The 26901-nt window shown below is 40.2% G+C and overlaps 3 protein-coding genes across 7 annotated transcripts in view; all 3 read left to right on the top strand.

The window, feature by feature from the left end:
• Window positions 1-596: 596 nt before the first annotated feature.
• Window positions 597-6918, top strand: LOC106959441 (vinculin; the record flags this gene model as incomplete). The annotated part of the gene is made up of 10 exons (XM_015052007.1): window positions 597-796; window positions 1394-1522; window positions 1603-1752; window positions 1880-1988; window positions 2775-3077; window positions 3181-3305; window positions 3390-3575; window positions 4341-4544; window positions 4635-4739; window positions 5476-6918. Coding segments are annotated over 10 exons (1658 nt in total), but the record flags the coding sequence as incomplete, so codon positions are not given.
• Window positions 6919-8023: 1105 nt separating this feature from the next.
• The window catches only part of adkb (adenosine kinase b), a 179619-nt gene continuing 160741 nt past the window's right edge, over window positions 8024-26901 (top strand). For 2 of the 5 annotated variants that reach the window (XR_001427353.1, XM_015052008.1), the window contains exons 1-4: window positions 8034-8237; window positions 8339-8488; window positions 10714-10788; window positions 10890-10943. Coding sequence is in view for 4 of the 5 variants with exons in the window: in XM_015052008.1 (XP_014907494.1) it covers window positions 8436-8488; window positions 10714-10788; window positions 10890-10943 (182 nt within the window). In the remaining variant the exon portion in view is untranslated. Of the gene's footprint in view, window positions 8238-8335; window positions 8489-9957; window positions 10061-10713; window positions 10789-10889; window positions 10944-26901 lie in introns of those variants that run through there. The other 3 variants (XM_015052011.1, XM_015052009.1, XM_015052010.1) reach the window with 3 other exon arrangements.
• Window positions 9986-26901, top strand: part of LOC106959444 (histone acetyltransferase KAT6B-like) — a 192207-nt gene continuing 175291 nt past the window's right edge. The window contains exon 1 of the mRNA XM_015052014.1: window positions 9986-10008. The gene's annotated coding sequence lies outside the window, so the exon portion shown is untranslated. The remainder of the gene's footprint in view (window positions 10009-26901) is intronic.

The raw sequence follows: 26901 nt of genomic DNA, 5'->3' as shown, positions 1-26901 counted from the left end.
GGAGCTTCTGTCACGTGTTCTACCAGAATCGTGTATTTTGATTAAGACTGCACAATATAAAAAAAAATTCAACATTGAATAGAGCTCAGTATGTATACTCAGAATAAGTTATACTAGGGTGGACACTATTTACCAGCTAGGTGACAACTGAAGAAAGTTGGTTGCATTGAATTTTATTTCTAGGAATAAGACTAAAATGGAAAGTTTTGCAGATTATTTGTAAACAAAAATCATGTATCCTTGTAACTATTTTGTAATCTGTTACTTAAATAATAACAGTAATGGTATAATAGTAATTTAATTTTGTGCAAAAAGTAAAAAAAAAAAAAGTCAGCAATGCTTTTGGCATTTTTACATTTACTAGAATTTTATGTGGAACTGAAGTCAAAATAGCCTGCAGGAAGTAAACTGGTCTAGCTACAAAGGAAACAAGTGTTATGATGCAGCATAAATCAAGAACAGAAATTTGCTGCTTTGGTGGCACAGGGAAAAAAAACAAACAAGGAACTTCAGTTTGCCTCTTATCAGTTCTGTTTCAAAAATAGTAATCTGCATTCAAGCCTGTAAAACGTTTCCTGTGCGTTTTGTGCTTTCAGGCCAGGCAGCCATCCGTGGGCTGGTGGCCGAGGGCCGCCGGCTGGCCAACGCTCTGCAGGGCCCGTACAGGCAGGAGCTGATGGGGAAGTGTGAGCAGGTGGAGCAGCTCATGGCCCAGCTGGCTGACTTGGCTGCCCGTGGCGAAGGGGACTCCCCGCAGGCACGCGCCGTGGCTCAGCAGCTCCAGGAGGCCTTGAAAGTAAGACTGCTACTCACACTCCACCAGCAGCTCTCAAAGAAAACTCCACAGGGAGAGCTCAGGATTCATACATGATGAAATGGCTCCCTCTGCTGGTTGTTTCTGGTAGATGAAATAAAAGCTGGTTATTTTGGATTTCTGGGAAATTTTAGGCTTGAAATGAGTTGTTTTTCTTTTTTTTTTTTTTTTTTTAAAAATTTTAATTGGACCTTACAAAATACTGTAATTTCAGTGGCATATATGTTAAAATATATATTGATACTTTTTGGTTCATAAAGTAAAAACTAGTGCTTTCTCATACTTGCTCTGGAAATGTTTCATGTCACTTTTCAGTTCTGCTTGATTCTTTAAGGTAACAAGAAGAACAAGTTGACCAAACTAATGCTAAAATTCTAATTTTTAAGAAAAATGTCCAAATATTTCTTCATAATATCTGAAAAAAATGTCTGTTAAATATAACCCAATTTTGTAAACTGGGTTATATTTAAATATGCTTTATATTACTTTATAAAAACTAAGAAATCGCGTGTTTTAAAATCAGCAAAGATTTCATGAGGTTGCTAGTTTGCTGGTAATATGTGTTCATCCTTCTCTCAGGACCTGAAAGGAAAGATGCAGGAGGCAATGACTCAGGAAGTGTCTGACATCTTCAGTGACACCACCACCCCCATCAAGCTGCTGGCAGTGGCCGCTACGGCGCCCCTCGACGCTCCCAACAGAGACGAGGTCACTGGGACATTAATCGGCAGAGTGCTGTATTCTTTCTGTCAGTACTTTTGGGTCCCAACTTTACTCTGAATGTGTAGGTCTTTGAGGACAGAGCCGCCAACTTCGAGAACCACGCCAACCGACTCGGCGCCACGGCCGAGAAGGCGGCCGCAGTCGGCACTGCGAACAAGAGTACAGTGGAGGGAATCCAGGCTGCCGTCAAGTCAACCAGAGACCTAACACCACAAGTAGGTCAAGGCTGAGTGGTTTTCTGTTCTGGTTTGACCTCCTCCCTGAAACAAAAGCCACAGAAACGGTTCAAGAGTTTCTCACATCTGTTCGTTATAATTAGTTCATTGCTTTTTTTTTTTTTAGGTGGTCTCCGCTGCTCGCATTCTGCTGAGAAACCCTGGTAACCAGGCAGCATATGAACATTTTGAGACCATGAAGAATCAGTGGATTGACAATGTGGAAAAGATGACTGGTAAGTTGGAAAAGTATTCACACCCCTGGACTTTTCCACATTTTGTCACATTACAACTAGAAGCTTTTCTGAGTTTTGTTGGAACTCTGTAATAGAGAAAACAGGGAAAACAATACATCACTGTGTAAATAAAAAAACTGAAAGGTGTGGTGTATTCAGCTGTTCTTTGTTGGACCACATTTCACCTCAGTTAAAGCTGCAGGTGTTTCAGTACATCTCTACCAGCTTTGCACATCGAGTGAAATTGAATCTTTGGCGTAAAACACTCCACAGCTGTGCCAACTGTATGTTTACTGGTATTTTCTTTCAACACTTTCAGAAATTTGAGATTATTAGATTGTCTGACTAACTTTTGTCTTGATAGATTCTCCCACCTGAGTTGTGGAGGTTCTGCAAGTCCTCCAGAGTTACAATAGGCCTTCTAATCATTAAGGTTCTCAAGCAAACCTTTGGAGCTTTCACAGAACACTTTTACTTTTTACTATTGGTGAATTTGGTGACTTCTGGGAAACTTTTACACTGGATTTTATTTAGGGGAGTCAAAGTAACAAAGGTCTTTGTAAAACTGCCTGCCAAATTTTTCAGGTTGTTTTTCTATTTGAAAACTGTGTAGCGTTTTCCTTCCATTTCACAATTGTGTGCTACCCTGCGGTGATTTGTCACACAAAATCCCCAAGAGGTGTAATTTGTGGTTGCTAGGAAATGTGCAAAATGTTTTAGTGGTATTTATAGTTTTCCATTTAAACAAATCTTCAAGCTACTGATTGGTCTTCTGTGCTTTACCAGTTTTGGTCGACGAGGCCATCGATACCAAATCTCTGCTGGACGCCTCTGAAGACGCCATAAAGAAGGACTTGGATAAATGCCGCGTTGCCATGACCAATCACCAGCCTCAGATGCTGGTGGCCGGCGCTACCAGCATCGCCCGACGAGCCAACCGCATCCTTCTGGTGGCAAAACGAGAGGTGGAGAACTCCGAAGATCCAAAATTCAGAGAAATGGTGAAAGCTGCATCAGATGAACTGAGCCAGACGATTTCTCCCATGGTGATGAATGCAAAGGCAGTGGCTGGAAATATCCAGGATCCAAGTAAATCACGAATGCTAATGAGAAGGATTTCTTTTTGGGTTGTATTTGGAACCTGTGATGAGTAAAAATATGTTTGTTTTTTTATTTGAATTTTATTTTACAGATCTTCAGAAGGGATTTTTGGATTCGGGTTATAAGATTCTTGGAGCTGTAGCAAAGGTTAGGGAGGCCTTCCAGCCTCAAGAGCCAGACTTCCCACCACCACCTCCGGAGCTGGATCAACTCAACGTAAGAACATAGACGACCACGACTTAGAACCCAAGTGTCCAAACCCTTGTGCGCCTTACCTGTCAAATTACTTTACCTGTACAGCTCAACGATGAAGCAGCACCGCCCAAGCCTCCTCTTCCAGAGGGAGAAGTTCCTCCACCCAGACCTCCTCCTCCTGAGGAGAAAGACGAGGAGTTCCCAGAGCACAAAGCTGGAGAGAAAGTCAATGAGCCCATGATGGTGGCTGCCAGGCAGCTTCACGACGAAGCCCGCAAATGGTCCAGCAAAGTAAGAACTCACTAAAACAAAGTTTACAGCACAGATCAATGTGCAACCGGGCCATTATCAGCATTTTTTTTATTTATTTTTTTTATGTATGTGCAATTGAAAGTTGCACCAATTTGGACTTGTTAGTACCTGGAGGAAACGGCATGCATTAGCTCAGTCTCTTGTCCAAGAATTCAAACAAGAGTTAGTATTTTAACTGTTATAATGGCTTCTACCTCATGCATTGAAAACATAACACTAGAAGGTGAAATGCAAGTTATCTGTGGCCTGTTAATCTGCCAACTATCATTTGCACAGCAGGAAATCTCATTGTCATTGCCACACCTTCATTGAACTGTGTCAAAGGAATCTCTTTCTAAAGCACTAGGTCCAGAGGAGGAGATTTGAAAAACTCTGAAAAACCTAATAATGTATTAACCTAAGATTGTTCCATTGTGGTTACAGTTTAGAAAGTAAGTAAAGCCTCTCCAAATTGCATAGACATCGGTAACTGTTGTGGATTCCTAAATAAAGTTTGCAGAGAAGGACATTGTGTTCAGCTGCTGATTCTCTGAAAAAGAAGAGAAAAGAACCTCTGGCTGTGAAAATAAAAAGAATTCAAGTCACTTTAAAGTTAGAGAAAGCTTGTAACATTCAGATTTTGGAATATTCAACCAATAAGAATTGTTTAGCAACCATCAGTGGATCTCTCCATCATGTCAGTTTTCTGGGGTAGACAGAACAAATACGCTTTCAGGCACCTGCTGATTCTGTTGTTCCTCACAGGGAAACGACATCATCGGCGCTGCCAAGCGAATGGCCCTGCTCATGGCCGAGATGTCCCGTTTGGTGCGTGGAGGCAGCGGAAACAAACGCGCCCTGATCCAGTGCGCCAAGGACATCGCCAAAGCCTCTGACGAAGTCACGCGGCTGGCGAAGGAAGTGGCCAAGCAGTGTACTGACAAACGAATCCGGACCAACCTGCTCCAGGTCCGTAAAAGAAACCATTTAAGTTACAAACTGATAATGTTTTAATTAAAAAAAAAGTGTATATTTTTTGACACTTTGACCTCATTTCAGGTGTGTGAGCGCATTCCCACCATCAGCACTCAGCTCAAAATCCTGTCCACTGTCAAGGCCACCATGTTGGGCCGTACCAACATCAGTGAGGAGGAGTCTGAGCAGGTGAGAACATTTATCGACTTCCTAATATTATCTTAACATAGTTATGGTCCTCATGCAGTCTAGAAAAGTATGGAGTTTGTTTCTTATGTTTAGATCAATATGGAAAACAAAAGTGTTTATTTATTTATCCTTTTTTTTTTCTCCATCTCTTTATCTGGTTAACCATCCAACCATCTAGATGTTACTCCATCAATTCAACCACCCGTTTATTTATCCTATCAAATTATCTCTATCCATCCGCCTGTGCATCCTTCACTGTGTCCCTCCTGTCATCCATCTTTTTTTCTTAAATCATCAGTTTTTCCATTTGTCAATTCATCTTTTAATCCTTCAGTTTATCCATCCATGTCGCCCATTTGTTTATTAATCAGTATCTGTCAATTCATTCATTGGTCCACTCATCTATTTATCAATCCAAATCTCCCTCCATTATCTCTCCATTCATCCATCTCTCCACCCATTTCTCCATTTTCCTTAAATCTATCACCCCTGCCCATTTTATCTTCTTTGAGCATTCATTCATTTTTCATCTATATCCATCTTTACAATCTGTGGTGGTTACAGATTTGACATGTAAAATCTCTGTTTGAAAATCTGAAGCATGTCCATAGTGATAATTAAAACTAACTAATATTAGGTAGTGATGTGTGGAATCAAATGTTTCGGGAATCTTTTGCAAAGGCATCACTTAAACCCTCCCTCATCATTGAATCCCTTTTTATTCTTTGTGCTTCAGGCGACTGAAATGTTGGTCCACAACGCCCAGAATCTGATGCAGTCTGTGAAGGAGACTGTCAGAGAGGCGGAGGCGGCCTCCATTAAGATCCGGACAGATGCAGGTTTCACCCTCCACTGGGTCAGAAAGACCCCCTGGTACCAGTAAGAGACGAGCCATCAGTCCTCTGCTTGGTGCTGGTTCTGCCCAGCTGTTCACCGGGACGATGAATGGACAGACATATGCTTCATCAAAGCAGCGATTACACTGCCCCACGTCTATATATGGGCAAAGTTTCTCCCTCATATGTCCTGTCTGTAGCGGTTGCTGTTCTGATATAATATAAAAGGTGGGACTATTAGTTTGAAATATATTTTAGGGGTTATGATAAAGACTTCTTGAAATATGCATATTTATATATTGATCAGAGGTTAGATTTCATATCATGCGAGGGTAATTATGTGTGGACGTTCCGAGATTCAGGCCACATTAAGTTAAACTGAATTACAAAACATTTTTTATATCTTTATACTGAATATTTTATTATCACAATTGCTTCTGCTTTGCTTGGATAAGCACATAAACTTAAGGAGTTGTTACAAGTACAGCAGAGGTATTTGCTCAGTGCAGATGGAATATAAGTTGCGTTGCTTCCGTTTGAGATTCTGCACTTCATGAAGCGAAAGAGAAATGCTGATATTTGTTTCATTTTGTGTTGTAGAAGTCTAGAGTTCTGCCAAAGATGTTTCAGCCACACTCTATTTAATCCATAATTCATATTTGAGTTGAAATTTAGGGAACAAGTTTCTGATTTGACTCATTCAAATCATTCTAGATTGCATTAAGATGACATCTATTAAACAGCCTTGTGCTACTTTATGTAGCCTAAAAGCCATTTGTTTACTATTCCTAGTATGCTATGAGAGTTTGAATAAAACCTCCCGCTTTTGTTTTTGGGACACATGTTCACTTCTTTTTGTGTGTGTGCACAATTCTTGAAAGAAATGTAAATTTATATAGCACAGAATGAGCAACACTTCATTATAAAGCACAGTAACTGCAGCTATTAATCTAAGTTGTCTTGATACACTAAACGGAACTGATCACCTTTTATGGTAATTCTGTATTAGATACTTTAAAACGTCTGAAGGTTTTTTTTTTCCTTGTTTTTTGTGGAAGTTTACTTTAGACGTCTAACAAACTGATGTGCCTTGTTTTGCGATTAATATTTTCAGATGTTTCGTGTTGTTTGTACAAGCTGTCGGTGTTAATTTGTTCAGAACACTTATTGTACAGGATTCTTCTTGAAAGCCGTTTTCAAGTACTCACAAAATACTCTATGCAAACCACGTTTCCCCTCAACAACAAAAAATTATGCAACTTGGTTGGGATATAATGGGTCTAAAAGATAATTTTGCTTTAGCATTGTTCACAATTTTGTAATAAAGCATTTTATAACACTCAGATTGTTTGTTGTTTTTTTTTTTTTTATCAGTAGAAACGAATGTAGTCTTTTTGCTCTGATGCTATCAAGTCAGTCAACCAAAGCAGCTCAACACAGGAGCGCAAACAATTTCTTCCTGATTTACAACCCACCTCTGCGTTTACTGTCTGTTCCCTGGGAGACATAATTATTGCATGGCTGAGTTTTAAGACTGAGACAGTCGGCTCAGAAAACGCAATAATTCAATGAGAGTAGATGTAGTGAAGGGTTTAAAGACTTACCCAACAATCATTAAGCTTAGTAGATAAAGGCTACCCATGTTCTAACCATCACAGAATCAAAGATGCATTTATGAATAGGCTTCCGAAACTTTTCGTTCCAATATAGACGGAACAACCAAAGAACATCCTCTAAAGGATAACCATATGGTTAACCACAACTTTCACAATGTAACCTTCAGGAAACCATTTCTAAAGGTTGTCTGTTGGTTAGTTTTAACATTCAAAATGTAACTTTTGGTGAACTGTCAGTAAACCTCTAAATATTCTCTTATAATGTTCCACTTTCTCAAAACAGCAGTGGCCAGAGGGCCCGGTGGGCCCGATTGGATAGCAGCCTCGTTTCCGTCAATCTGCCCTCTAGGCTGCAGTGTTGCTTACATCCATCAATTGTGTGTTTAAGAGGGTGAATGACTGTTGTTTAAAGAGCTTTCTAGTCTCTAGACGTGATAAAAGTGCTATACTAGGGCAGGTAATTTACTATTCAATAGTGTTAACTGCATCAAAGAGTGTTATTCTTGGTTCCTAAAGTTAGCCACCACTACACCCTATACAAACATTGATGGTGCAACCTTCTAAGGTCTAAAAGGAACTATTCTCAGACTACTTTCAGTATTGACTGTGTGATCTCCAGGAAGCATTCTGTCATGGTTTCCTAAAGGAAACTACAGATTTCACCACATAACCATCAAAGATTTCTTTCTCAAGCTTTACGTTGCAACCTTCAGGGGATATTTTGCAAAGGATGCTGGGTAAAACATTGACAGTATGACTGTAGCACTACAAGGGAACGTTTTCTGTAAAAACTTTAATAGTTTGAATATGCTTGAAACATTCCCTGAAGGTTTGCAGCAACTTTAATAGTGATTATGAGTAGTTTTTATTTAAATAGTTCAAATAAAGAAAAACAATGCATGTAGAAGTTTTGCTTGTGAATCCATACTCTCAGCACCGTTAAATGTTAAAACGTTTCATCAGCTTGGAATAGGCAACCTTTGAAGGGGAACTTGATGTAATTCAACCAGAAGGAAAGAACCACCATAACTTTGACTCTCCGTAAAGTGAGTAAGCACAATGATTCCTAACAACAAATAAACTCGTTTTTCCCCCTGTTTATTTTCCATGCGGTCGAACAATTTGTTCTTTATCGTCTGATGAGGAGGAAGCGGTAGCTTCCTGCTACTCTTCCCCTGCCAGAGAGGAAAAGAGGCTGTAGAGATTCATCATCAACAACGTAAGCGTTGAACACGTGAAGAGAGATGTCTAAGGAAGAAACAGCCGCGTCGACTTCGACGATGAAGACGGCGTTGAGGTAAAAAAAAAAAACTATTAAAATAAACAAAAACGGGGCTGTTTTTTGTGAAGCGAAGTGATGCGCCGAGCTCCGCGCAGCTAGCCGCCGCTGCTGCTAGCCGTTAATTGCAGCTAGCGTCTCTGGTGTTGTGTTAACTGACAGCTGGAGCTGCGGGGAGAAGGCGCTTCAAGCCTGCATTTTCCTCCTCTGTACCCCGCTCTCATTTAGACTCTTTATGTACTCCGCTTATTGGGTCATGACGAAACAAATCACGGCTAGCAGACTGCCGTGATTTCATGGTTTCACAACATGACTGGAACACGGAGAAAAAAAAAAAAAAAAAAAAAAAGTCGCTGCATACATCCAACCTCTAACTGTCCTTTAAAGAAGAGAGTTTTTAATGAGAACGAATCAGGAAGAACGAAGTATGTTATTTTGACAAAGATAAATTGTTGACAGTGTTAAACAAGCCAGAAATAAACTTATTGGTTTAGTAAGAAGTTAAGGCAGTGTTTGAGTCACGTTTTGTTTATGAGAAAATAACCAGTAGCGCTTATATTTAACGGCAAAACAATAATATTCGGAATGACTATTTAACTGTTAGCATTAAAGAAATGATACATGAATATAAACAAACGATGAGCTTGTGGGATTGTTTACAAATGAAACAAATCAATGAAGTGAACCATGCGGCGTTCAATTGGCCTGGGAAAGCAAGATATCAGCCGTAAACTCTTCTCTAAGGTTTCCATTAAACACTGCTGAGTGTAAGTCATTAAGTATTTCAGAATAGTGTAAAGAATCATTGTTTTAGAAAATATATTATTATTATTATTATTATTATTATTATTATTATTATTATTATTATTATTCTCAGGTATTGTGTTTTGTAATTTTGCGGGATAAACTTTTAATGGGAGCTACTAATACACTTAAACTAGTTTTAGGTAGAGATGTACAGATCAGGCTTTTCCTGGCTGACAACTGTTTCTGTGTTGTTGTTGTTTTTTTTAAAGTATAACCTTCACGGATTTTGACCAATAATGCATACACAAGAAAATAAATGTTTCTTCTCTGATGAAGGTATATGGGTTATAAATACAACAGAAAATGAAAATCCCCGTTTATGCATCACGTGTATGCCCCAAGCCATCTGATTCTGATTAAACGTGTGCATTTATAAACCAAAAGCGGTGAAACTATGAATTAACATATCTTGATTTATAGCTTTTAAATTCTTTATTAATTAACATATGACGAGTTAATGGCTATGCATAAATTATATCGTATATCTTAAAATGATATTGGCTAATGTAACAGGGCTGACCATGTTACATGGCAAGTTCTAGTTTCTTCATTGACCTCAAATGCAGCACTGAAAGTCCTACAATATTTGCCCAATGTGTAGCCAATCACATGCCTAGAAGGTCACCAAAGACCAGCCCACTCTTTGGACCAACATTAGGGTTGGTCCAAAGTGGAGCGCTAGTTCCTGGACTCAGAAAGCACGTTGGTTTTGTCAGAGAGGGGGGAAAACTGTTGATCATTTAATCTTATGGAGGAATTTTCTGACATCATGCCAACACCAAGGTGAGATCCAAACCAGGAAATACTCTGCAAAGGGCAGTTGAGCTGTTAAGATTGATGTTTTGAGGAAATGCTTTTACTCTACCCCCTGTGTTTTGCTTAGTTTAATTGAAAAATATTGTTTGGAGAGATATTGTGTATGTTCACCAAGACAAACCGCTTCCGAAAGTATAATTATTCATCTTTATAAAATGAATAATTATATTCATCTTATGAATAACAGACATTTCCTGTCGTTGTGTTGTGTTGCTTATTTAAAGTGACCTGATTTTAGTTGAGCTGTTATAAAATTTCCTGTCAGGAGCAGACTTTGCCCACTATATCTTATTGCTGTGAATTTGTAGATACAATTGTTGTGCAAGCAAAAAAAAAAAAAAAAAAAATCCCAAATTAAAATACATAACATACATGTGCATGTTTTGGTAACTAGAAATTCACACATGTTGCTGACGTAACGATGGCAGAGTCAATCTCGGTAAAGCAGTAAAACAGGGGTGCGCGCCTTGACTGAAATTTCTGTTGTTTAAGACAACAAATCCCAACCAGATGATTTCCTGTTTCACAGCGTAGCACCGATTGCTCGTTTCCTCCACTCTCTCCTAGCCACTATGTGGGAGTCTGCAGAATACAATATGTTTTTGTTCCCTCCTTCATAGTGAAAACATGCTGTTTGGGATGGGAAATCCCTTGTTGGACATCTCAGCCGTGGTGGACAAAGATTTCCTTGACAAGTGAGTGTCAGTAGTTGCTTTGATTTTACTTACAAGTTACCTAAAACTCACAAACACAATAAGGTTATTGACCATCCCTTTCCCCTTTTTCTTTGTGAAAGGTTTGGACTGAAACCAAACGACCAGATCTTGGCTGAAGACAAACACAAAGCCTTGTGAGTCACACACACCGGCAGAACCACATGGTCTTTCTGTAGCGTAAAGTATCTTGCTAAAATTACGGCAAACCAAATAAGGGTTACACTCGTCATTCATACCCCACTAACAGCATCTTCGCACTGTTTGCTGCGCTCAGAATAGCCTGGTTATAAATTAACCATGGTCCAACTGAGCTTTGAGGCTTGGCACTACCTAATATTTTGAAGTCCGACACTACAATCACCTCGGTATAAATTGTATAGGATTAAACAAGGTTTGGATTTCAATGTGTGTGTTTTGTGTCATGCTTAATTCATTGAAACGGTTTTCCAAAGCATGTCTGCTCCCCTTCCAGACCCGCATTTTTAGCATTCCAGGCAGATGCAGAGTAACTTCATGAGCTTCCTCAAAACCATACCCGCATTTTCCTGAGTGCAGATCGTCACACTCTTTGACACGGAGGGTAAACAAGAACTACACGAACAAACTCGGAGATCTGATTTTCAGCTGACCTTATGTTCGCCTCTGCCTTCTGTTTGAAAGAGTACAGATGATTTCTTTTTCTTTAAAAGATAAATTCTCCTTCAAAATCTTCAAAACAAAAGAGTACCATCCCGTAAGTAGGAAGATGGTCCATCTTTGAAGTTTTGGAGAAATTACAGCAATGTCGTAACATTGATAACTGGATTTCTGTAACGTCGTTTAAAGTTTTCAAAAGGCCTAGTTTTATTAATCGTAACTTTGGGTTTTAAATGCACCTAATGTTTGTATATGAGGTTTTATATTACATGCCAACTCAGTCTTTACTTCTTCCATAAACATTAAAGAAAAATCTGTGTTCTTACTCTGTGATAAAACTACAAACCCCACAATGCATTGGTTAAACAAGCCTGCTTAAGGAAATGTATCCTGCAAACCTGCAAAATAAAGAGTTCTGCACCTCAAGTTGGTTAAGTTATGCTTAAGCAAATACAACTGAGAGCTTTACATAGAAGAGTGTTCAATAATATAGTTGGGGTTGAAAATGTTGATATCAAATAATTGGCTGAAAGCTTATGTCTTTAATTGTTATTGAGCTTACTTTATAGTATAAAAATATATTTGAAGTAGGTAACCATGACATGAAAGTATGGGGAGTAAGAATGTGTGTCCTTGTGAATTTCCCTCTGGGATTTATAAAGTATATTAATTAACTCATTCATTAATTTATATGAACAGTCCAGCTGAAATGTATTAAATATTTACTCGCTCCTGGGTTATGGTCCCAGGGTTGTTAACTGGGATATTTAGTTAACAAATAAATAATGGTAGCTATGGTTACATAGTTGTTACGTACGTAACCATTTCCATCAGTGTGTTTGCAACTAAAACGTTGAAAAGGTCTTGAGAAATCTATTAAAGTTTACCCATGATGACATTCTGCTTTATGCATTACCTTGGTAATGAGAAACCTTTTTATTGCGGTTCACCTTTTGCACTGAGAGGAAGCAGGGTTACTTTCAAATGACTCTGTTTCTTGGAATGCTGTTGCTCTTGGCAGCTTCGTTTCTTCGTGTGTTCAGTATTTATATTCTGCGTCAATCCATTTTACTACCCTATTCAAATTGCACGTTATAAAGTGTTTTTTTATTTTTTTTATTTTACTTGTCTGTTAAGATTGCTTGAGTTGTTGTCTAGTGTAAGCTACATGCCTAATTAGAAGTGCATTTAAGGAGAAGAAGAACTAAATGTGTTCAGTACTTACTTTCTGGTGGTATTTCTCAAATGTTTGATTTGTGTCTTTTTTTTTTTTTTTTTTTTTACAAGCTTTATTTATCACATTTTACTCGTCTTGTAAAGTAAAACTGCCAGTATAAAATGTGCCTCCGGCACACTTGCTAGAGTGCAACAGATGAATCTTTTTCTTTCACTGAGCAAGTGTCAAATGTCCCTTCTGAGAACATTCCTACCCCACAGCTGCACATTTGTATATCAGTTAAATGTGAGAACCCCAGCCTTAACGACGGCGCATATGTGGCATTAGCAAAAGCACACAAACCTCAGCGCTCTTCATAATTATAGGCAGCCGTGGTATAGATATGTAAAAATCCTTAAAAAACAAATCTGTCTTTTCTTTCATCTGGGAAAATAGAAAAAGATTCTAATAAAAAATAAATGTAATTGAAGCATTTCTTAATTTTTAGCTTGGTCACAGTGTCTGATTTTTTTATTATTATTATTATTATTTTATTTGTGGGCTGTAACATTCTGTTTCCCTGGGATTTAAGTATAAATATTACGCTGCTTGGAGCCCTATTTGTCTTTACATGATACTAGGGAAATTCACCATGTCTCTAGTCTGAGCAACAACTGGAAAGTCAAAACAGCTGGAACAACGATACAAAAAAAACTCCCAAAACTTTAAAGGTCTCTTTTTAGAGTTAAATTAAGGAGGTCACCATGTCAGTTTTTAGACTGCTAAGTTACAACCAGCTGCCATCAGGTTGTTTACACTAAGAACACTTGTCCATTTCGCCTCCTGAACTGCCACTTTTTCTTAGCTTATCAAGTTTTATTCATATATTTTTGACCAAGTTTTTCACATTCGTGTGACTCTATTCAACTATAAAGATGCATCCAATAGCCTCGATTTTTGTACTAAGTAATTGAAAACTTCATCCTTCTTGTGAGAGTTTACCAGCAGCTGTGGTATACTTTTTCTCTGAAGTGATGGTGAGCCATTTCTCTTGGCAATTTTGCTACAAACACATTTGTTTTGGTCGTGTTTACCTCCAATGCCCTGCGGTGTGCCCCATCTCCTAGATTTGATTCACTTGAAGCGGACCGAGACCTATGTTTTTAGGCAGGCGAGAGTCTTACTTCCCTTATCCGCACCGGTAGATTGCACATTCACACCTTCCCAAAGAAACTAGATGTCTGTGGCTGTATATTTAGGGTTGTTCTGCTGGAAAATGAACCTTCACCTCGGTCTCCCGTCTTTTTTCCCTACTCTGCATTTACCTCCATCCATCTTTTGGTCAATTTTGACCAGTTTCCTTGAAACTACCACCGTGTTTCAAGGAGACGGTGACCTGGAGTGGTTTTTGGTTGCATGGTGTGTTTCATTTAGCCCAAACATTTCAGTTTTGGATTTGACCAGAGCGTCTTCTTCCGTCTGTTCCCTTTTGCCCAGTGAACTCCTGCTTTTTCTTTTCATAATAACCGGAGTTGCAGAGTGCCAGGCTTACTTCGTGGCCACATGGGAACGTCGTGTTCTAAAACAGGAAAGTTTTTAACCGTTTTTGCCCCGACAGAGATAGTGGTTGTAATGTGACAAAATGTGAAAAAAGGGATTTAAAAAAAAAAAAAAAGGCAAATAAATACTTTTGCAAGACCCTGTATACGGTCCGTGGACATATCAGTACATCAGAGCTACAAAAGGCTACCTTGTCAGGTCTTGTTACTCCACAAAAGGACACACGTGACCTTGGGCAGCAGAGGCGGCACAAAGCAGCATCATCAGCAGTGTTGTTCTCCTTCAGCACAAAGGCTGCGGCGTTATCTTTAGCCCCACAGACACTGTTCTCTGTACATTCTGCACAAGGTCAGGGCAGGATTAACAAGCAGCTTTGGTGGTTAATTCCTGTCACAATACATTTCAGTGCATATCCTCACCAATTCAACACACAGGAGCGCTCACTCTCATCTCTGTCAGGTTACATCACTGGAAACGTGCGGTGTTTTTTTCCTTTTTATGTAGATTCTTGGATAAAACCCAGAGCGTTCACTCTTTGGCTGCTTGATAAATGAAACTAAGTGTTAACATTATGTAATCCACAAAGTAGCTCATCTCAGAAAGATGAACTGCAAACGTTATCCTGACAAATAGGTTAATTACAGAAAAAAAAAAAGAAGCTCTCAATAGGCTTACAACTTCTCTCAACTCACGGTATTGTTGCACAACTGAATCTGGTGTAACACGATTCACAAGCTTCCCCCTCCCCTCTGCCCCTCTTTCTTCCCATCACCCTGGTGGGAGAGAGATCATTGGATGCAGTGCACTGTGGCCGTTCCTGAATTCAATTATCTAGTCGCAGCAGAGCCCATATAATCCTGTTGTGGCTGAGAAATTGCCTGCTATACAGTAGAAAGCGTCTATGTCCCTGTTAGTACTGGCTGGGGAGTTGGTGCTTTATTTCTTCTTCTTTCTTCTTTCTTCTTTCTTCTTCTTTCTTCTTCCTTCTTCTTCTTCCTCCTCTTCTTCTTCTTCTTCTGTTTGTGTTCAGAGTAAGCCCCAGCAGCTGTGTAGGCTTTTGTGTTTTGACAGCTGATTAATCGTCTGCAAGAAGTGCTGCTTTTACTTTGTTCTCAGGGATCACAAGCATATATGTATGTATATAATTTTGAGTTTTCTATTGATGAATGAAAATAAATAGCTATATGCATCATTTGCATTGCAGCAACTCGTTTGGTTTTTATCTCCATTATTAAAAGTTTTGCTTGCAGCAACTAAAGCTGGGAAAGCAACTTGGACTTCCTTAGCACCTCAGCAGACTGATTGCCTCCATGCAACACTCCATTGATGCAGTAATTCATGCATTCCCTGACCAAGTGTTGAGTTAATACTCTGTGCGGCACATTGACATTTCTCTGTTTAAAAATATATTTTTTTGTTTGGTCTCATGTATTATTCAAATTTTCAGAAAAAGCAGAATTTGGATTCTGTGTCACAAATGTATGCAATAAACATGTCTACTGATAAACTTTTCAATCATATTCCATTTCATTTTGATGCAGCAGCAACTCCGTCTGCCTCTCATACCATACTGCTTACATTATTTGCATTATCTTGTTTTAGTAGCTGCGTCGGCTTTTCTTTTTCTCTAGACAGTATCTCCCGTGTGGTTTCCAAGCTGCCCTTATAAGGCATCTCCTTTTCAGCAGATGCTGGTTTTTCAAAGTAGGTTTTGAGCTTGAGGTCGGAAACCAGCTCAACCAAAGCGCTGCGTGTGACTTCCTCCACTTGTGAGAACCCTGCTTTTTCAGACAGATATTGTCAGATGCGATCGTGTAACTTGTTTTGGGTTGGCATATTTCATGCAAACAAGTCACCATCCTTGACTTAATTGTTATTATCAAGCATGTTTCGCTCTGTAGTTAGTTAATTATTTTTGTTTTAATTGTGGAGCTAACTAATCAGAAAATTCTCAAGTCTCTCATTCAATTTTATTTTTGCATATTATTTTCCCAAGATTTTTAACATGCTGACGGTTTCCATGAATCAAACAAAAAAATAACTATTAGAGACTTTTGTGTGAAGGCTTTAGAGGTGGAGAAACTGGTCAGAGTTGATAGGAAGATGGATTGATCGGCCTTTTCTGATCCAAAGTGGAAGAACAACTGTTGGAGGCCGCACTGTACTTGAGATGCAGCCAGATCTGCAGCTTCTACAAATCAACTGACACATTCAAGTTTTGTTTGATTACTTTTGCACAGTGCAAAGTATTGCATTAGTTAGCAGAGCAGAGTATAAAATGTACTTTATTATTTGTTAAAGCTGTGCCAAAAAGGCCAAAATTGCACAAATATGAGAAGGTAAACAGGCGAAATGACCAGCATCTGTTAATATATTTTAGGAAAGGATTTTCCCCTGACAAAGTTTCGATTTTATGTGAAACTGTCATTGTTTTCGCTTTTTATTTAATGTGAACATACGTCTCCTGTGGCGCTGCTGACCATTTTCGACCTTCCACTTGCATACTTATTGCATGCACATTGTGTCTCCAGCAGGTGGCACCAGCTGCCTGCTGTTTCTACCTCCAGCTAGCTCTCCACAGGGAGCTATGTAATGAAAACGTTCCTGTTTCTGCTGTAAATCAGAGTGCAGGTAAATCAACTTTTTATTTCCGCGTGACTGTTTATCATAAGTAGTTCTGAACCAGCGGTATTTCATAATGTAGCATGGACCCAAGGCCCTCCTGGGATTGTTAGCCATGTCTTATTAGAGCTAATAATTATTAGTGTGTCAAATTAGTGAGTCATTGTTATAGTGATTGTATTTTCACCTCGAAGAGAAAGTGTTGGGGGGGGGGTTCCTGATTATTGGTGCTGCTCAAACATTTGCTTTATGACTCCCTCTGTCCAATGATAATTAATTGTTTACTTTCTCATCTCGGGATGATGGCGTGACTCTTTTCAGAGGTTGTTTGCTCACAGCAATTAAGTTCATCAGTGCTCATCCTCTCTCCTCCTCCCTCTCTGTAATCCCCCCCTCCCTCCCCTCCCTGCATCCCCCCCTCCCTCCATCCTTTTCTCTGTTTCTCTGTGCTAAATGCAGATTAGCAGCGTCACAATCACATCCAGAATGAGAGTAAACTCCTCATTATGCCGTGTGACCCTCTGCTGCATGAATAATTCATCGCCGCAGCGTTAGTGGCTGGCTGTTATTAGCATTCCGGATGGCGAAGCAAAGAGGGAAGGGGGGGTGGCGGTGGGATGGGAAGTGGGGGAGGGAGGAGGGGGGGGGTGCTCGTATCACTGACGGGGGCTGACTCAGGGGGATCAGCACTGGATTGAGACACACATCACACACACACATCATCACACGACACAGGAGATCAGTGGAGGTGCCTCTCCACTCAAACACCCCGCTGTCTGTGTACATCTTACACACCCCTGCTGCTGCTGCTGCTGCTGCTGCTGCAGCTCAATCTGCTTACCGGCAAGGAAACAACAAAGGCCCTCTCTCACTGAGTACATGCTAAACACTCTTGGGTTTGCGTGTGTGTGTGCGTGGGTGTGTGTGTGTGATGGATTCTGCTCTGTAAACACACTTGACTCTACTGCCTCTTTCTTTATTTCTTGCGTTTTTAATAAATAACGAATTGAATCTAGAGGACCGGGAACCCCCAGTGGAGCTATCCCGGCTTGTCATGAGAAGAAACACTCCACCTAGTGGGTGGGGGTGTGTGTGTGTGTGTGCAGACATGCAAGATTGCATGCAGAGGCTGCATGTGCCACTTCACTGGATGCACCGATGCTTGACTGAGTGTGTAGACACGCTATAACGCCACACTACCACAACCATCGCCACCTCTTATTTTCCAGATCTCTTGTTGTTTTACAGAGCGCTGATACAAACCTCTTCTTGTGCAGTGTAGGCCAAAGGTCACTAGCCTGCATCCATCAGCCCGCCTCCTTACCAAAGAGAAAGTAGAAATTAATCGCTCTCGACTGGTAATTGAGACATCAAAACCATGTTCAGCTGCCAGACGTGCCGCTCTCTTAATGTTTTATTGATAAGCGCGAATCTGACGATTTGGGGCATAAATCCAGGCTGGGAGGAATCTGCATCCTTGTAAATTATAAACAAGTCGTCTTAAAAAATTTTCAGGAAAATGAGGTAAATCTCCATGAACATGTTGTGGGGCTGGTTGATTTTTTATTTTTTATTTTCTTTCTTCTTCTTTTTCTTTCTTCTGCGTTTAAAGGTTGCACGCTGCATCACGAGGGGGATGGCTGATGCAATCATAATTAAAGCTCGTCGTCGCCGGAGCTGCAGATGCCTCTGTTTGGTGGCTGGCAGCTGCCAGCAGGTGGTGCCAGAAGGAAACAGCACTAGTCAAAAGGGGGGATGTAACAAATGTAATCTACATCTTCCTTCTCATCCATCACCTCCTCAACTCCCCACCTTTTAAAGAGCGTTTTATAATTAAAACGGGGGGCCGTCTCAGCCGCTGAATATACGGCGCGTTCGCTTCAGAAAAGCATGCTCAGGGCTATTTTTAGTCGTCTTTGATTCGCCCCCCTCTCTACCCCCCCACCCACCAGCCGCCACATTAATGGCAGCAGCTTTCATACATGTGAAGTAGTTCTTATATCATCTGTGCTGATCATTTCTTTACACCTTGCCTGTGCGGGGGTAGAGATCGGGAGGCCCGACTGGTGAGCAGCAACACTCCCAGTGTGCTTAAAGTTCACACAGGGCCATATGGTCCCCACAGCAGGGGGTGTTGGTGGAATTATTCACACGGAGCGCTCTGAATCACCCAGATCCTGGTATCAACCACCGAGATAAGGGGGAACGTCTCAAAGGCTTTGTGCTCCGGCTTCAAATCTCAATCCTCGAGAGAACGCCAGAAGCCCCCCCATCCTTCCTTACACACGCTCCCTCTTCCCACTCCTCTTCCCCCAGTGTGTCCCTCTTTCTCTCTTTCATATCCTCTATCTCTCACTCACACACACACATGCACGCACACGCGCACTACATCCACACGGCAGAGTGTGACAAACAACGCCACCCTCTGCAGCGTGAAGCCAAAAACCTGTGACATTTTAGAGGAAATAATATGAACTCATTCTCCGTGAGCAGATTTCACCCCCACCATCTAAATCCTTGAGCGCAGCCTAATTAAGTACAAACAGCAGTTCTCGGCTAATGCCAACAAATGGGCTGTTGCTGCTGCCGGATCGGCCGATTATTAAAGGGATGCACATTTGTTGTTTCTGCATTCTAATGCAATTACTCACCCATTATGACCATGTAATTGTGCAGCCATTAATTGTGCATCCAGTCTCTGTTACAGCGAAGCCGGGTTTTTTTTTTTTTTTTTCTCCTTTTGTCGCGGCAGGACTTTTTTTCGGCTCAAGGTTCCTAAATGCAGGTGCATCTCAATAAATTACAACATCACTGAATAGCTATTTTGTTTTTGTAATTTAATTCCAAGTGGAGCTAAATTCATTACACGCAGAGGGATATATTTCAAGTTTTCTGTTATGACTAACAGCTAAGGGACTCTCAGTGTTTGCTTTTCAGACAGTTAAAATGCTGCATACCACCAACGGAAAAGGATTTTTGATGCAGAAATGCCAACATGCTGAGACGTATGACCGTGCACTGCACAGTTTATCGACTCAGCACTTGGTCGGGGCTCCTTTTGCATGAATTACAAGTGGAAAGAGTCAGACTGTGGCACAGATTGCTTTAATTTCAGCCCTTAGCTCATCTGCATTGTTTGCTCTAGTGTCCCGCATCTTCCTCCTGACAGCACTACAGAGATTCTCCATGGGGTTTTTGGTCAGGCTGGTTTGCTGGCTAATCAAACACAGGAACACCGTGATCATTAAAGCAGGCACTGGTAGTTTTGGCAATGTGGAGAGGCGCCAAGTCCTGCTGGAAAATGAAATCAGCTTCTCCATAAAAGCTCGTTAGGAGAGGGAAGCGGGAAGCGCTTTGAAAATTTCCTGGTACATGGTTTGAGTGACCTTTGACTTGATCAAACTCAAGTTAATCAACATCAGAAGTTGACATGCCTCCCTGAATCATCACTGCCGGTGGAAACTTGTCGCTGGATCTCAAGCAGCCTGGTTTCTTTGTCTCTCCACTATTCCTGTGGACTCTGGGATCTTGATTTCCAAATGAAATTAGAAATTTTCTTAAATCTGAAAGGAAGACTTTGGGCCTTTGAGCACTGCAGACCTTTTTCTCCTTAGCCTAGCTAAGATGATCCTGATATTTTCTCTCATTCAGAAGTGACTTAAACACCCAGTACAGACCTTGTGTTTCTTCCAAAACTCCAGAGTAGGCTTTGCTTCACAAACCTTGCTATTTCACGTTCTACTAGTTTTTAGCCCCATCTAGCTAATGTGCTGTGCATTAGCTTTTGCTATAAACACTATGATGCAAACATGGGACTACTGTTCTGTTCAGTTTGTCTATGTCGATGTGTGTCTGCACCTATCAAATAAACTTAAATTAAATGAATGCAACAACATTTATCCCTATGTTGGTGTTTGTTTACTCTTAACGCAGTTTTTCCTTCCTCTCAACTTAATATTCCTCGATTCTGCATTTGTCTACTTTACCAAAACTGCAAGGCACACCTTGTGAAACTTGTGAATTTGCCGTAACCTTTTCAGTGAGCTTTACTTCACTAACCTGCTAAACCTGTGGCTGAACATTTTTTCCTTCCATTTAACTTTCCATAAATGTGCTGTCATACTAGACTTTATGCGCACACTTTTATAGCTCTTACATTTTGGGACTTGTCCTTATTGTGGAGGCTGTCAGTGACTGACTGGTGGACTACTACTGCCACAGCACACCGTTTCTGTATTCAAAGTTTTGCTTTATTTGCTTTTTTTTTGTAGTATTCTTATTATTTGAGAATCTAAAGTTTTGTGCTTTTATTACTGTTGAGCCATAATTATCAAAACTGCAGCGACTCTTTGTAACGTGCGAGTTTCACTTTCTGCATTCGAGTACAGAAATACACTTACTTTTCCAGTTTTCCTAATTGAATGAGATGCATTGCAGGCCACGGTACCTTAATCATGTCAACATCTTAGAGCCTTTGTGCAAATCAACATTCACTTCACTTTATTAGAAGATGTCAGAAGACGAGGAACAAGGCCTCAGTCGACGTTTGAATCGTGACTCATTTGTGTTCAGCGCTTTTATGCGCCACAGTCTTTGCCGTCTACTCCCATCATGCCCTAATGTTCCAGTGATAAGAATGCCCTATTCATTCTGCGTTCCTCACCGGTTGCTACAGAGAGAAGAAGAAGAAAAAAAAAAAAAAACAGAGCGCAAGAGAGAGAGAGAGAGACTACAGGCATTGAATAAAAAGCACATCTATTTCTAAGAGGCAGCGCGAGCACACGGTAGAAGATAATTATTGATTTGAAATAAGAAAAGATAAGGCTCAACCTTGAGCAGCTCAGTGATAGCACACAGAACAGAATAATTAATGGGCCTGTCTTGTGTCGGGACAAGCTTTCACACTGAGACGAGCGTATTGATTTTAAACAGATAAACTGCGTAACCCTTTGTGAAGGGTTTGACAAACAATTTAATTGGGGGGAAAAAACAACAATATTCCTCACCCTTTCCATCTCCCTTTCATCACGGCCCTGAGCTGTTTTTTTTTTTTTTTCTCCCCTCCGCCTGACCTATGGAAACAATTACTGCACATCAGGCCTTGTTCTGCCTCCAGACTACCAAGCGAGGCTGGTGTAGGATGTATGCACTGATTGGGGAATCTAATCAATGGTGGAACTTGTCTCCGCTCCAGATGCCTGTGTTGAAACTGGGATTACCAAAGCCTTTTAGCTGCCTCTGTCAGATAGAGAGAAGATGGATCTGCCTGTTTTAAAGGTACCTGCCTAGTATAGTTGAAGCAGAGATAATTTAGTGCTCCTGTACGACCCACCTCCTTCCTAATACCCCAAGGAGAGCACCAAAAGCCCCCCATTTCCCCCCTAACCTTTCCTCTTGTCCTCCCCTGATTAGCGATAGTCGCCGTTTGATCATGTTTTCCTGCCTGTCCTTGTGATTTGTAAGCTGTTTAAACGCGAACGAGGCAATTAAATGGGGAACGAACGGCGGCGCGTAGGAGAGTGGGTGCCGCGGTGATCATTAACAGCGAATTACCCTGGTGCGCACTCAAACACTCGGGAGGACTTTCAGGCAGACCACTCCGGAGAATCCAGATCCAATCTTACCATTGATTAACCGAGACTTGTTCTTCCTGCGAAATCACTCGACTGGGATTTTAGGGCACTCATCTGGTCTTATCGAGATAGGCTAACATCAAAGGCGAATGAAGAGGGAGTCGGTAAATGGGCTCACTTTGCCCTCCACGTAAGAGACTTTGAGGAGCAAATCTTGAATTATTGCCTCATGTAAATAATATACTTGGCTTGTTTTTCTTGTTCTTTTTTAAGAGGGGGTTAAAAGAAACTCATGAGTGACTCAAAGCAGAGAACACTCAAAGTACTTTGGGAGCTCTCATATTTCCCTTGATGGGAAACAACGTTGGGGGCTCCGTCCCCAGGAATGTAAACAGCACAATGATCCCAACTTGTTTGATCTGCCCTGCAGTTACAGATGTGTTAAGCTGAGGAAGAATCATGGTGCTGCACTGCAAAATCCTCTGAATAAAAATATTTTATGCAGACTTATTACTCTAATTGGGATACGACTCTGATTTAGCCTGCAGCACCCTCCACATTTATTGGCCCATCTGGTAAAGATGTCAGAGACGCATTAAAATAAATGAAATTGTTCTTTGAGTTGCATAATCTCACCAAAACATTGACTGCAGTTTTTATAGTGAGATTTTTTTTGAGCCCACTTTGCTATCCTCTTCATCCTTGTGCACAATGGCAAAATAAACTTAGGTTCTCATCGGGTCTTTTTAGTTCCAGTTACTATAAGGTGTTTTTTTATTGCTCTAACTGTAAATATGTAGAAATATAGTAGCTTTTAACTTGTGGCAAGTTCTACACATGGTATGTTTTATCAAGTCTGGAGATAGTGCTGAAGGATATATCTCCTGTACAATGTTTTTTGTGTGGATTAGGCATTAGTACGTACCATTCTGGGAAAATGTTGTCTTATTTAATCCACTCTATCTCTGAGCAACTTTAGACAATTAGCCATTTTCTTGTAGCCATTTATTCTCACTGGGGTTCTAGTTATTCTGAGCATACAAAGACCTTCCACAGGATGTGTCTTTTAACCATGAATCAGTTCACACTTGCCTTGGGGATGATTTTAGGAGAATAACCAGAAACACCAAAACTTTCAATCACAGTTCTATTGCTGAGTGTTGCTATGATGTTAATGATTATCATTAACTTACATTTTTCTAATTCTGTCGTTTTATTTCCTTCATCACAATCTCTACACCATTCATTGTGAGCTTTATCATGTTGGCCACCTGCTGTTTACATAATGTTTTGGCATGGAGGGCTGTAATATCGGCATGCGAAATTTGCTTCGATTTATTTCGATTTATTTTGCAGTTGAACTAAACTGTCGGGGCGAGGATTTTGTTGGGAAGAAAAACCCTCAGCATATTACAATACACTGTATTTTAATTCACTTTCATTTAATTCATTTCACATTGGAAGATATGAGAAACAAAATGTACATTATACATGTGGCTCAGGCTCATTTTTAACTGGCAGTAGGCTGGACTGCCCTTGTTATATAACACAAACTGACCATACATTAGTGGAATGCGTGGCATGGTTGAAATTGTTCCTCCATTGAACGACACCGGCAGCTTTTAAAAGCTGAGGTTAGTAGCTGAGGACATTTTGTTCAAAACAATTTCTTTCTCTCTGCTCCCTCCCATCGCGTAGTCGGCTCAGGCTGCAGTAGATGGAAAGGGATTTTCTACCCCTAAATGGCCATGGGGGCCGTTTACGGTGTCACTACTGTGGGATCACATGATGTTTGAGGGTGTAAAGGTCTCGAGGCAGCTGCTCCTTTTCGGATGGGATTTTTCGAGGCTTCCAAGAGCAGGGCCCCATGCTGTCTGCACTGAAAGGTGGAGCAAATAGTTCTAGTGGGAAAAAAAAAAAAAAAAGACCCTCAAATCCTCTGAAGCTGTGTGTCTATTTGAAATGGGTCTGGAGTCCCTCGGCTCCCTTCATGTTATAAACACCCACAGTGCTCAAATTCTTCTTTTGTCAAGGAGTCAAAACAGGTGTCTCAGGAACAATTTCCCCCCCTCCCGGTTAGCATATTTTCCACTTGTAAGGAAAGTTTTTTTTATTTATTTTTTTTATTTTATATTATTCAGAGCACTCTGCCCTGGGTAGACTCGTTGCCTTGAGACATGATCTGTAGACTTTCTTTGAACCAGTAAAGGTTACTTTCACACCAGCTCAAAATTCGGCCATGCTTAGTTAAACCAGGTTGAACCAGGAGTATTGAACTTCTCTGACTCCTGCATGTTGGTAAGCCACGATACACTTTGCATACAGATCACACTTGTCTTTGAACTATATTTACAACAGATGCATGTTTCACTGAATGAAATGTAGGCGCTCCGCTTCACATCCTGCATCCCTGAAAATATCTTTAAATCTTAAAATGCCTGGGAACACAACCTAACTGTTCTGGGAATACGCACAAGCATCTCTACAGGAAGCTTTTTTTTTATTTTTTTTTTTTAGTCTAATTATTTAAAGTGAAATTACACAGCCACCAGTGGAGATGTAGTGGTTCACTTTAATGTCATTTCATTATTTTGCCCCTGGTGTAGACACACTTGAATTCAAAGTTGAGTGGGGGGGGGGGAAGCCAGACACCTCCTAACATGCCATAGCATCTTGACTGTAGTTCGGTCAATTATGTTAGTGGGGTGGACACGTTTCTGTAGCTCGCCCTCTGGGAGCCTGTTTGTGTGAACGATGTGGAAAATATACACATTCCAGCTTCATAGATAATAAGCATCTATCTTTGCAGCCGAGCTTTGCATCACATTACGCGGAAACACAATCGCTATTGATGTCTGAAATGGCATTACGAAGGGATGAAACGAAATGTACGGAAACTCTCTTAGTGTTTCTCTGCAGGCCAGAGTGTGTTCCTGTGCCTCGCGTTGGAAAACTCCCATGATCGTTTTCCGCCCGTTCCTCAGGGTAATGGAGCCTGTTTTCTTTTGTTGTTGTTGTTGTTGTTGTTTAGTCTGTTACTGTCACTTTTAAACTTTTTTTTGACATGGTTTAGACATAAAATATTTCGTCAGAGGTGGACTCTCCCTAACTACTTTCCCTAGTTATGTACGCAAAGAAACTATAAAAGCTATTTATTTAATAGACCTGAAAGCAAAAGCCTATGAAACAGCAGCACATTGTGCCTTATTAAAGATTAATAGCTGCTTTTACATGTTGTATTGTTTTGAAGAAAGCAGATCGTGTTTCTTACATTGAACTTTTACTGCTCAGCCTGATTTAATACAGGATGGCTAACTATAACCACGTGTGAACGATTCTTCTTTTGCTTTATACAGGCTGACATTTTGACCCCAGTTGCCCTCTTTTTACTTTTTTATCTGTCAAATGCTATCTATCCATCTTGTCTTTAATGTTAATTTTGATATCATTTCTTGTAATTCTTTGAATTGCCATGTGCACAGCTAGTGTAAACAAATGAACTTGACAAAGTTTTCACAGACTACAGTTGCTCTTTATATGTTTTTAAGCCTTTTCCAGTAACTTGCAGGTGACTAATTAGTAGCTCTTATCAAGTCACACCTACGCGTCTTGTAATGTGATAATTATTGAGAAAGCTGTTTTATAACCACAGCACAGGTGTTTTTAAAGTTATAGGTGGCCTAGAGGCATGTGGTTTCTGCAATACATAGCATTTTGCATAAAGTCTAATGGTTCAAGTTAGGTTTTTTGGCCTTCGTGCCGCTCTTCCACAAAGACCAGCTTTGTGGAGTGCATTAGTTATAGTTGAGCCGTTGATTTTTGCAGCTCTTCCTGGTTGATTTTCTGGTCATTACTGTCTTTGTCCAGTCGATTAGTTTAGCTAATGTTCTTGTAGTTTTGCATTTGAGGCTAACTACATTTTCAAGCGACCTTTGAGGTCTTCAAAGCCTGGTTTATTGTTTACCCCACTTTAGAAATTGTGCTCTAGAGTTTAGTAAGGAGTAACAGAGTAAAAGGTGTTATAAAGAAAACCCCATTAAAAATAAGTCCTTCCGCTGCACAATTATTCTCAACCTTGGTTTGTCTGTCACAGATCTCAATAAATATGTTTAAGTTGGTGTTTGTGTCATGAAAGAAATGTAAAAACGTTCAGTGGGGTTGAAATCTTTTGCCTCATAGAACTAAAAGAAATAGAATAGAGGTGTCCTTTTATTGTCCCATTGTGGGAAAGTTTGGATGTAGCAGCAGGAAAGTGACATTCACACAAAGATAAAGACAAATAAAATAACAGGATTGAGAATAAAATGCTAGGTAAAAGTAAAATAGGTAAAATGCAAGGGTAAAAGTACAAAATTTGTGCAGTTATTTTTATTAAAATCTAACATGCTTCATTCCAAATAAAGGTGCAACAGAGTAGGAAAATAAAAAAAAAACAAATACAAAATGTGCATGTGTATTAAAAAAATAACACACTACACTGCAAAAAACACAATATCAGCAAGTACTTTTGGTCTAGTTCCAGTGAAAATATCTTAGTACACTTAA

The sequence above is a fragment of the Poecilia latipinna genome, unplaced genomic scaffold (genome assembly GCF_001443285.1).
Source record: "Poecilia latipinna isolate Pla-1442-1.1 unplaced genomic scaffold, P_latipinna-1.0 Scaffold1080, whole genome shotgun sequence".
Lineage (NCBI taxonomy): Eukaryota > Metazoa > Chordata > Actinopteri > Cyprinodontiformes > Poeciliidae > Poecilia > Poecilia latipinna.
This window is presented reverse-complemented; position numbering and strand designations above follow the sequence as displayed.